The 12,464-nt window shown below is 42.4% G+C and overlaps 1 protein-coding gene across 3 annotated transcripts in view; it reads right to left on the reverse strand.

The window, feature by feature from the left end:
* Positions 1–12,464, reverse strand: part of UNC80 (unc-80 homolog, NALCN channel complex subunit) — a 122,185-nt gene that overhangs the window by 81,639 nt on the left and 28,082 nt on the right. For 2 of the 3 annotated variants that reach the window (XM_008504926.2, XM_008504925.2), the window contains exons 15-21: positions 10,844–10,991; positions 9,106–9,254; positions 5,629–5,795; positions 4,810–4,911; positions 3,374–3,586; positions 2,776–2,884; positions 2,186–2,285 (exon numbers count right to left, since the gene is read on the reverse strand). In XM_008504926.2, the coding sequence (XP_008503148.2) occupies positions 2,186–2,285; positions 2,776–2,884; positions 3,374–3,586; positions 4,810–4,911; positions 5,629–5,795; positions 9,106–9,254; positions 10,844–10,991 (988 nt within the window). The remainder of the gene's footprint in view (positions 1–2,185; positions 2,286–2,775; positions 2,885–3,373; positions 3,587–4,809; positions 4,912–5,628; positions 5,796–9,105; positions 9,255–10,843; positions 10,992–12,464) is intronic. The other variant, XM_030454175.1, reaches the window with a different exon arrangement.

A 12,464-nucleotide genomic window follows, 5' to 3' on the forward strand; every position in this document is an offset into this window, starting at 1 on the left:
TTAATAGTAGACCTGCCCACCTTCTTCCACCACTTTTCTTCTCTATAAACAACTAAAACCTTCTGATCTTCATGGAAGATACAGAAGCAGTGGAAATTTGAAGGCTCTCTGTTAAGTTGCTGTTCTTACTGTATCATAAACCATACCACCCAGAACAGGCTTCTCATTAATTTCACTAATACACAAATGTACCAGCATGTACAACTACCCTAATATAATGGTACATGGCTTTCATTGCATACCAGAGATCCTTGTGGACATGGTGATATAACTTCCTTATCTGTCATCTTTTACCTTCCAGCTTTAAATACCCACCCTTTGCTTCACTTAGTGATGAATCAACAGCCCAACCCTACCCATCAACATCCCTGGACAATTTTTCACACTAACATGCAATGGTCTCAGTCTTTAACCCATTGCATCACTTGCATTCGTGTATTTGTAGTAATGCATGCACATGTCAAAACCAAGCATGTGTCACTTACATGTCTCACAGACATGTAAAAGGTGTTTCAAGTTCTCTTTGTGAATTACATAAATTCTGGTGTCACTTAGAGAAGGCTGAAATATGGACAACACTTCCAAAGATCAAAAAGCCAATACTACTGTGTCATCTCAGTTCTCTTTAGACATAAGATGCACCACTCATACAGAATGAGGCTTCTGATGCTCACAGAGCCAAGAAAACCTGTGCCATTAAATCCAGAATGTGGGCATTCTAAGCAAGAGGAATATCATAGTGATATAAAATCAGCATTAGCAAGGTGAAAATAAAAAAATTTCCTACAAAAACAATGAAGGACATCTCACATGAGTACTGTAGAAACAGCTGAGATCTTTCAAGATTTATAAAGATCACACACATTCTCAGTTGTTTGTTACCAGTAACAGCTGGGAGAAAAGCTGGAAATTTTTCGCTCCTACTCCAGCACAAAGTAGTGACTGAAGAAAACAAGGCAGTTCTTTACATTCTGGGGATATTCACCTTCAGCTAACCAAGCTACAGCAAGCTGATGTGCTGATATATTCTCCTTCTGAAAGAATGACTCTTTTAACCTAGAACCTGGCTGAACACCACCACCAGTGTTTCTGCAGTGGTAGAATGATGACCAGTTTATACTGGTGGGGTATGTTCATCCTTTGCCCGCACAACGCCTTTACATGCATTACACTGCAGATCTGGGGCAAATGATGGTGAAATGTGCAATGCAGGGTCAAAGTGTGATGTCAGAAAATAAACATAATGCCAGAGAATGTAACATAGAGGAACGTAAAGCTAGAGGAATCATGGGGGGAAAGAAAATCTACTCTTTTTTTTGTATGTTTTTGGGAGTAAGGTTGACAGAACTTTAAGATACAAGGTTGTCTCCCTGACAACAAGAATGAGCTCTGAGCTGAGGACATGAGACTGTGAATGGCTGCATGATATTTTAAAACAACTGTATTATTCATAAAGGCACTTTTCAAACATTGATGATTTTGAAAAGTCATTGCAATTAAATATACCTTTGTGGAAAGGAAAAGTAGTGGTATTATACTGTGTGCTAAGAAAAAGGGACAGCATCCCTAATGAATGGTATGCAGACACTAGACATGCAAACACAGAAGAAAAGAGATAATTATAGCAAGGTTTGTGCAAGGTTTTCCATTTCATCACTGCTGATCTTTGCTAAATCTGTCAAATGGTCACAAATTGGAAACAGAAAAAAACAACAAAAAAAAACCTGATGGAACACCCTTTGTTATATTAGGCAACAAAAGATTTACACACCTAATTTTGAACAAAGTGCTTTGAAGCAAGCATTAATATTCCAAGTGTGTTAATCAAATTCAGTTTGATTTAAAGAGCCCAAATGTTGTATTTGCATAATTTATTTGGATAATCTTGATTTTTTAATAATCGACTTTACTTAAGTTCCTTATTTTTTTTTAAATTAAATCAAAAGAAAGGAAGGGAAAGAAAACAGTTACCAAGACTAAAAAGTTGGAGACGGCTTGAATGGATACAAAAACTATGGAGAAAGCAGGAAAAAAGGGGAAGGGGCAAAATACAGAAAGAAAGAGATTCTAAAAAAAATATATATTAAAAGAAAGAAAAAAGGAGACGAGAACCCTGATTTCTAACCATCTTTTTCTTCTGTGTGATGAAGCTTGGATGGGTGTCTTCGGCAGGTGCGCCATTTACCAAGACGCTTGAAGAAATTCTCCTCTTCATCTCGCCCGTTGTCCAGGCCACCTCCTGGCCCCCCTCCTTCTGACAGCTTCACTGCACTGGTAAACTTCACCTGTGAAAGACAGGGCCAGGTCAGGCTGCACCATTCCACCATTTCTTAGGTAGGCCTCCTGACATAGACCTCTAGCATCTACAGAAGGGCTGTAACACAGTGGATCACCATAGCATCAGAAATAGGTCTGCATGGTTTTATGTATGCTGAAAAACATCTTTTAAGCTTCCTCCTTAAAGAACTGGTCTTTCACAAGAGGCACAAAGAAGGAAGGGGAAGCATGGCCAACAACTAAACCTGAAGTGTACTGACAGAGCCTGCATTTCTCTCAGTGACCCAAGCCAGACTGACAAGTACAGTGTAGATTTAACCTAGTCTTCAATGTGAGTGGCAAAAGTGCAGTATAGAATTCTTGTGGCACTTTGAAGAGTTCTGTGACTGAGTCTCATTGGTTGCAATGTCCATATAGAGTAGAATATTTCTCCAGCCAGCTAAAACAAGTCAGATGTTATTCTGCTGAGCTCTCTGCAATCCCACCTCTCAAATTTACCTTAGAGCTCTGCCTGATGAAAGACAGACGGTCAACTGAGCTGATATCTAGGAGATCTTCCACCCCATCAGCCAGGCCAGAGAGGGAGGAGCGCTTCAGCCAGTTCCCTGTTGCAGAATAAGTCACTCAGGACAATTCTGAAAATGCTTCCAAGCACAAGCTATTAATAGCAATTGTAACAAAGTGCCCATGCCAGGCAGGGTATGGGAAAATAGAAAGAAAATGGAAGATTATCTTTTCACGTTACATCCAATAATGACTGCACAAGGATGCGTCTTGGGATGTGTAAAAGGTATATTCATTTTCTATCAAATGTTATTTGCAGTATTTCTCTTCTACAGCAAGGAAAAACGCATGTGAGTTTAAGGTACGAACCTACTACTTAACAGACACCAATTCAGAATTCTGTTTTCCATAGATATCCTCCATTACCTTTGGCAAATAGCTTCTACTTCTCTCTGTCTCAGTAAAATGGAGAGAGCAGTATTTTCCAGCTTTCCTTGGGACAATAAAGAACTGTGTTGCAGCATTTCTTAAGACAGATATATCTGTGTTTCTCTCCACATGCAATACGTATGTAGAATATGAAAAGATATATTTACCTATGGGGAGTTTGAGTTTCTTTCGAAGGGAGATTCGTCGGGAACGGGACCGGGAGCGTCTGTCTGTGGTGGTCCCAGAGTGAGCAGTGGTGCATTCAGATGTGTCCTGCTCAGACTGGCTACTGGTGTCACTTGCTGCACTCTGTGACTTGAACATCTTTCGCCAGAAGTCCTTGCGTCCCAAAGCGGCTCCTTGGTTTTGCTCATCACTGGAAGAAAAAGGATGCAGAGTTGAACTGCATTTCAGTGAAGTTTGGATGCTCTGGGGAATGAGGCCTTTCTCCTGCAGCCCCCTCTCTGACCTCTCACTTTGCTTCCTTTTGAATTCCAAACTTTCTCTTGTCAGCGAAATCGAGTTTGACAACATGCTCAATATGGTTCAAAGGACAAAATAACCATTTTTTCTACCCTGAGGAGCTTGTGCACTGAACAGGTTATTCCAATTTTTAGTTTCTAGGCATCAAAAACATACAATATTATTCGGGTCAAAATGACCCATAATGATGGGTCTGGTGCTTTCTACAAGCATGTCATAGTGGCCATTTGAGAACATGCTGCAATTACAGTCCTTAATGGACATAATGGAGTGGGGACAGCGTATTTTGTCACACTCTGACGTTTCCCATGGCTGTGGCAGAGAAGGAAAGGGCGTTGTGTTAGCCTTGCAGCCTCAGCAACTGTGAGCCTTGCAGGCTGGATTAATACAGGAGAATACGCAATACAGAGCTCTGAGCATTATGAATGCAATATCTTTTTACATTGCATGTCAAAGCACTTTCAAAAGACAGGTGGGTACTCAGAAGCAAAGAGAAGTTTAATGACCTGTCCAAAGTTATGCAGGGACCAGTGGCATTTGTAGAATTTAAATATTGTCAGGATATTGGTTACATTTATTTCTATATTAAACGTATTCTTTGAATAACTGAAACTTCAAACATGCAATGCCTAGTAGCAGGTTGATTCACTCATTAAGAACACTGGTAGAGTACCTATGCTGATAAGGGAAATGCAAATATCTTTCGAGACTACATGTCCAAGATAGTCCAGAAACGGGGTGGCTCTTCACAGGCAGTAAAGGATTAATGACATCTGGCAACAACTTGGACGTTGAAAATTAAGGATCAACCCTCAGAAGTACAAACAAAGCCTGGAGAACAGATGTTATGACATCTCTGAGGAATTAACACTATCTGCATGGCTATGATGGCATTCTATATTCACAAATCTACTGCACCATTATTTGAAAATCTCTGGTAGTTTCCCATGAAAATCAGTGGGTCCAGTTGACACCAATGCAGATAGGCATTACCTGGGTGTTAGCAGCAGCTCCTGAACAGACACCACGTATAAGCTGTAGCAGCCAAAGCCTTGTGCCTGCTTGCACCAACCCTAGAAGGAAGCTGCTGGCAACAACAATCCAATATTTACTTACTGTTCTGGAGTTTGCATTGGGCGGCTTGAGAGGTAACTACGACATTCATCAGGGGCTGCTGATGCCTGGCTTTTGTCAATGATGACACTTCCCACCTCAGATCTATACAGACAGTACAAATCATCAGCTAAAGCAAATGCAAGGCCCATCCCATGGTCACCACTTAGCTACAAGACATGGAAACCAGCACTGCTGAACAACAAAGCACCTTTAGACATCTACCCTCTCGTTAACAACCTACTAACTCTATAAAGATCATTCACGAGAAAGGAATCAGCTCTTAGATTAAAAGCCAAGTTTTTCATTTTTTCAGCTTTCTTAATCTTTTTTCCCAACATTTTAAAATGACAAGCCACAAGACAAAATGACAAGACCTTTATATATACATATATAAAGAAGCCTGTCAGAATTAGATTTCTTCTGGGGCTTTTCACATACTGGGGTTTACCCATCAGATAAGCAACACTAAGGATGTGATGCACATTAAAAGCTAAATCTACACAGTGCTTTGGGACTGGCACTTTTTCATGTCTAACTTTTCCTGCTGCCAGTGTTTCCATTGCACAATGGCCTCTTAGGCATCTTGTATGTGAGGGTTAGTACTTTTTGCTACAAATCTATTACTGTCTCAGTTCATTAAATTTTTAAGGAGACTGCTGGATACAGTAGAGATCTGTACATCAGGAACAAACATGCTAACAAGAGAAAACACACAAGTCATTAAAATTTTTGCTTTTGTGTTCATGTAGTCCTGTGGCTTAAGTAGTCATTAAGCCATTTGCAAGTCAGTCATTTGCCTTCTCCCTGCTAGACACTTGCCTTTTGCTCCCAGAAGGTTTTGGCTCTTGCTCCGTTGCCTCTGTTTTTTTTCCTGGTATTAACTTTTCAGCACTGTCTAAGAGGGCACTGAGTGCCACTCTCCGAAAGACGTTCCCATGAGCTTCCTTGATAAACTGGACCAGCTGTCGGATATCGCAGTACAAGCCCTGAGTACAAAACATTGTGAAAATTAAATGATTCAGTCTGCAGTTTGTGAAGAAGCAGTGAGAATCAATTGTTATAAGGTAATTCAGCAGGCCATTACTTTCCCTAGCTGTTGTCTGGTATACTCTCCAAGTACAGGGTTTGTGTTCTCTGGCTGGGCTCAAAAGCTGGAAACTCCATTTAATTCACTCAGAAAAAGCAGACCATTATTGCCATGGAATATGTTTTGCACTGGGCTAAAGCAGATAGAGAGATATCAGTGGCTGTTTTGCTGCAAAATAAGGGAGCTGCAAAGACTAATTAAAGCCTGTTTTATTCCAGTTATCTAGTCTCTAATATTAAAAAGTATGGAAAAGCTGAATTAAGGGGTTGAGGTGAAAGTAGAGTGTAAAAAATTGCATGTTTTGTTTCCAAACCAGTGGGTGTCTTGGGATTTTTCTTAATTATTTCAGATCTTTACTTCATGGGAAGAGAGAGGAATGACTCACTCATTCCACAACCTACTCCCGTTCTCAAGGCTCATCTTAGTTATGAACATTCATAGACATTTGTGATGTGACAAATCAACTCTGTGTCTGAGGGCAATGGGGTGGTACAGGTTTATAGGACCTGTTTTTTAATTTGTGAACTTTCCTGAAAGATCTTGGATTACTCTGCATATTCCCAGCTAGGAATGGCACAAAAAATCAACAAAAAAATCCCACAACAACACAACCACAAAAAACAACAAAAAAACCCCAAATAATTGGATCTGCATACACTGTTTAAGGCTCTTTTTTTATAAGATATTGAACACAAGATTGAATTTAAAGAGTACTCAACAACAGGAAATCCTAAAATGTATTCTGCAGACTATGTTATGTTTTCCATAGAGACACGTAGTCCTGTGGCTTATGTAGTCATTAAGCCATATACAAGTCAGTCGTTTGACTTCTCCCTCCTAGACACTTGCTTTTTGCTATGCTCAAAGATAAATTTTACCTTGCACGCTACCTAAAATAGTGTCCAGAAATGCACATGGATTTATAAGGAAAATTTAAACTTGGTGATCCTAACATTGGTCCCACAGTAGTGCATATTTTTCTGCATCCCACTAATTCAATCTCCACTGAGAAGCGTTCCAAAGGAGGAATATCCATAGGAACAAGAAAATTTGGACATAGACTGCTCTGGTGGTTTTAGATGTTACTGTGTTTTTCTTCTCCCTTTTCCTTACCAAGGATTCATATCCCTTTAGCTGGACTTCAGTCCTCCACAGCGTTGGTGTAAGGATGAAGTGCAAGAGGGCTTCTTGGTTGCTTCCATTAAAAATACCAATTTCTGATAAAAAAGTAGGTGGTTTGAGATTAGCTGCTAGATTCTTCACCAATGTGGAAGGAGAGAGTTCATGTTATCTGTTAACAGTCTTGGCTCACTGGGGACATCCCAGATGATTGGAAGTTGGCTAATGTCAAGCCAATCCACTAAAAGGGCAGGAAGGAGAACCCGGTAACCTACAGGCCCATCAGCCTGACCTCAGTGCCTGGCAAGATTACGGAGCAGCTCATCCTGGGGGCAATCACACAGCACCTACAGGATGGCAATCACACATCAGACCCAGTCAGCACGGGTTTAGGAAGGGCAGGTCCTGTCTGACCAACCTGATCTCCTTTTATGATCAGGTGACTGCCTGGTGGGTGAGGGGAAGGCTGTGGATGTGGTCTACCTGGACTTCAGCAAGGCCTTTGACACCGTCTCCCACAGCATCCTTCTGAAAAAACTATCAGCCCATGGCTTGGACAGGAGCACCCTGTGCTGGGTTAGGAACTGGCTGGAGGGCCGGGCCCAGAGAGTGGTGCTGAATGGGGCTGCATCCAGTTGGCAGCCAGTCACTAGTGGTGTCCCCCAGGGATCAGTGTTGGGCCCAGTTCTGTTCAATATCTTCATTGATGATTTAGATGAAGGGATTGAGTCCACCATCAGCAAATTCTCAGACGACACTAAGCTGGGGGGAGTGTGGATCAGCCGGAAGGCAGGAGGGCTCTGCAGAGGGACCTGGACAGACTGGAGAGTTGGGTTGATTCCAATGGGATGAGGTTCAACACGGCCAAGTGCCGGGTCCTGCACTTTGGCCACAACAACCCCATGGGGAGCTCCAGGCTGGGCACAGAGTGGCAGAAAGGGACCTGGGAGTCTGGATTGACAGGAAGCTGAACATGAGCCAGCAGTGTGCCCAGGTGGCCAAGAAGGCCAATGGCGTCCTGGCCTGTATCAGGAACAGCGTGGCCAGCAGGTCCAGGGAAGGGATTCTGCCCCTGTACTCAGCCCTGGTGAGGCCACACCTCGAGTCCTGTGTCCAGTTCTGGGCCCCTCAGTTTAGGAAGGAGATTGAGGTCCTGGAGTGGGTCCAAAGGAGAGCAACTGGGCTGGCGAAGGGACTCGAGCACAAGTCCTGTGAGGAGAGGCTAAGGGAGCTGGGGCTGTTTAGCCTGGAGAAGAGGAGGCTCAGGGGAGACCTCATCACTCTCTACAACTACTTGAAAGAGGTTGGAGCCAGGGCGGGGTTGGTCTCTTTTCCCAGGCAACTCTCAGCAAGACAAGAGGGCATGGTCTCAAGTTGTGCCAGGGAAGGTTTAGGTTGGATATTAGAAAGAATTTCTTTACTGAGAGGGTGATCAGACATTGGAATGGGCTGCCCAGGGAAGTAGTGGATTCTCCATCCTTGGAGATATTTAAAAAAAGACTGGATGTGGCACTCAGTGCCATGGGCTGGTTCAAGGGTTGGACTCGATGGTCTCAGAGGTCCCTTCCAACCCAGCCAATTCTATGATTCTACGTTCTACTGACAGCTCTGAGGAGACATAGGCAGCAACCAGCAGCACTTTACTTTCTTCCAGGTGTTCAGTAAACTGAATGTTTGTCTAAACCTTCAGAAGATCTAACAAATCACTATTCAGCAACTCACATATTCTACCACAGGTGGGCTATGTCCTTAACCAAGTAAATTGGCTTTAACTTTTCTGCAAGCTTATTTATGTTGGCTGTGGTCGTGCTCATTAATCTCTTGCTCCAGCCTATGCTACATATCCACTTGCAATAAACCCCCACAGAAGCTTGAACAGAGAGGAAAAGTCAGTTCAGAGTGTACTGGGTCTCAGTCCCCAGGCTCCAAGGTAGGCATGAAAGAAGGGCATCACATGTCATATTTGAGCTGTGACTACATAGCTGGCTACACTCATGGGATTTGGCTAAACCGAATGAATGTACTGTAGAGCCTCACTGGAGACACCCAAATGAAAAACCAAATTTGTTAACATGAACTTAGATGCTTACCAGATTTTCTGGGCTGTGCAGTTCATGAGTCGTAGAAGCACAGCGAGTGATCAATGACTTGAACATGGCACTCACAATAATACCTTCTACACTTTGGGCTGAAGACTTGTTGTCCATTGTGGTGAAGTTATTTCCAAATCCAGCCTTGTCTGTGAAATTCAAATACAAGTAATCCCCCTTGTTAGGAACAGTTCAAAAAACAGGGCTTAAAGACACATGTAAGGGAATTCAGATACAGGAGACAAGGGCAAGTCCACACCTAATATCCTACGCTCAGTTCTAGCAATTATATCCCATAAAACTGAAGTAGAAAGGTAGGGTAAAGTAAATGAGAAGGATGAGATCTACCCAGAAAGAGCTGTAGTATGAAAAAAGATTGAAAAGATCAGGACCACTCTGGCATCCTTCTATCCACATCTCATTTAGAGATGTGCAGAATAATGCATAGAATTTTAACAATGCTTCCAGTTTTTCTATTTACTGTCCTAAAGGACAAAAGATTTTTGATTAAGCTGAAAAGTGACAACACCCATTGTTGCAAGACAAACCTCTCTTAGGGTACAATGCTCCAAGGTCCAACCAGGTGTTCCAGCAGAAACTCACAAATAGTGAGTCTATAGCCCTCAGGGTTGACCAGCCTGGATCGGTGCTATTGCTCCGAGAGCAGCCAATCTCTCTGCTGGCTTGCTCAGGACTGAGCTGAGCCTGTGCTTCAAGCCTCGCCTTTTATTGGCCCCCTAATCCTGCTCATGCCCAGTTAGGGCCTGCCCTAACCAGGCACAGGTGGGCTTAACAAGCTCATGCCCACTCCCTGGCAATTAGTAGCACCTGGTTGCCTCATTTCACTACAACCCATGAAAAGAAAATATTCTGAACTACAGGAATGTGGTTCTTGAAGGTGCACAAGGAGACATAATCTTAGAAATCTGAGTCAAAGAAGAATTATGCATTCATGTGAATAACAAGAAACAACCCAGTTTTGTTAGGCAAGAAAAAATATTTTCAAAAGCTGCATAAGATGCTATGCTTCAAAGCATAAGCCAGTCAATAATTGATGACTACTTGGGGCATCTTCCCATGGGATCTTCTCTACAGAAGTCTGCTATATAACATTCTTGATGCTTTCTCTGGAATGCCTGAGATCAGAGGTAGGCTGTGAACAATCATTCTTAACTGTTGTTTCATGCAGTGACCGACCATAAGTGTTTGCTCATTCTAATAGCACCTGGAATAATTTTTCTAAATTAAAAATTAAACATATATACATAGAGAAATACACATGCACAGACACTGTCACCCCAGGCATGCACATCTGCGTGCTTGTGCTCTTGTTTATTCAATCTGTTCTTGCTATTTACTGCCTCATCTGAAGTACCACAGAGGGTTTTAATGCTCAATTGTGTCTCTATTCAGAATAAACCCTGGATCAACCAGGCCATTCCAGCTAACGCCTGATCACCTCATGAAGCAGAAAACTTCCTGCCTGAGAAATAGGTGAACAAATATATTCTCTATGAAGAGCCATGAACAACAGGCCTTCGCTTTCAGGTGCCCTGGGTGATGCAAGATGAGATCACTGGGGGTTCAAATCAGAAAACATCCAACTCCCCTGACCCACACTGGCTGAGGATAGTCTAGATAGTAATACACAGCTTTTAAAAGGAAAGGCATAGCTCATTTCTGATGGTACAATTCTGGAAATATTCAAATGAGAATTTCTGATGCCAGCTATACTTACTGTCAGTGACTGGCTCCATGCAGAATCCCAGTAAAGCATGCAGGAAATCCACCACATTATTGAGAGAATCCCTGTTCACATAATCCCTCATGGTCTGCCGGAACTGGATTTTATCAAGTTTGTACAACTTTGTGAGGCAGCTCTGAGCCTGCAATGATATTCATTAAATCACATCACAACAAAGTACATGTTTCAGTTTTGCTAATAGGAGCAGGGTACTTTTTTGCTATTGCTTAGCCAGAGCTCTGCTGTGCTGTCTAAAGTAATCTCTCCTATGAGCCCACAGAAGGTTCAGGTCCTGTAAGATAAAACAGGTTTCACCTCTAAAACAAGAATTTCAGCACAAGGAGACAGTGCTGAGGGCACTTAAAAGGCACTAGTACAGACCCCACTGTCTGGAAGAGCTAGTGAAATCACTGCCAACCATGCCTCAAGGCCTCTCCTCAAGGTAAGATCTAACTGAATATGAATGAAATAGGCAGGTACAAGCTCAGTCAAGGCTTAATACCTCAGTGAAACAGGTTCTTAACCTCAGGAATCTGATTTTCAGCCTCTGTTCAGACCCAACCCATTTGATGCACTTACACCCACTGACTAATTCATACGCAAAAAATTAGCTTTTTACCTAGAAGCTATTAATCATCAACATCTTATCACAAAAATATCCATACACCGGGCAGACTGGAGTTAGTGAATCTAAAATATCATCTCTATGGGCAATCTGAACTCTGTTAATTTAACTTTCCAGTAAACTCAGACATGTGATTGTCCATGCAGTCAACACAAATGGTGCATGCAAAGCAGTTTGGCCAGACAAACACACAGAAAATGCAGCAGACTTTGACAAGTTAGAAAATCTCTTCCCATAAAGACCTCAGTTCAATAAGTCTGATAAGAACCTTGGCTCCAAGAGACCTATTTGTTTATGCTTAATGTTATGATTAGACCTATTTTTTTTGCAGGGTCACCTCCAATACAACATGAAAGCCTAACTGACATTTTGATTAATATATATGTGTTCAGCCATGGTTCTCTGCAGAACCTTTCTACTGCTACCACTGGGACTCTTTTACCCTACCTTGTCCCACTGTGTCCAAAATCAATGTTACTGCTGCAGTTTCCTCAATATTCAGTCTCCTCAGAAGAATGCTGCATAATCTAGAGGCAGCCAATCCACATATGAGCCATCTAGCTTGGACCCCAGAACAAATTAGAGCCCTGTTGGCATTGCTCATGCTAACCAAAGTCAGAGAGGATCACCTGACTCCCACCCACACTGTGACTGGGCACCATGTAAATTCTCAATACAGTCATTAAAAATGCTCCCTGCTCTTAGCACAGAAGGAGGAGGCATGTTTTGGAGAAAGCTTTTCAAAGGCTTCTGTTAGACAGAACACGGGACTCAGAGAGTCCAACTCTTTGAGAAGAAGTCAGACACCTGGGCTATATCTGAGCACTTTCCACTGCTTCAGCTTGGGCAGAACCAAAAAAGACAGGAATTAACACAATAGGGCATGAGCCTTCTACTTCCTTGCAGCACTCTAACATTCCTGCAAGCACAGTGCATTCCAAATAACAGGAGTTGATGGAGCAGCCCAGCAGCAACCAGTCAAAATCACCA

Source organism: Calypte anna, chromosome 7 (assembly GCF_003957555.1).
Source record: "Calypte anna isolate BGI_N300 chromosome 7, bCalAnn1_v1.p, whole genome shotgun sequence".
NCBI classification, from domain to species: domain Eukaryota; kingdom Metazoa; phylum Chordata; class Aves; order Apodiformes; family Trochilidae; genus Calypte; species Calypte anna.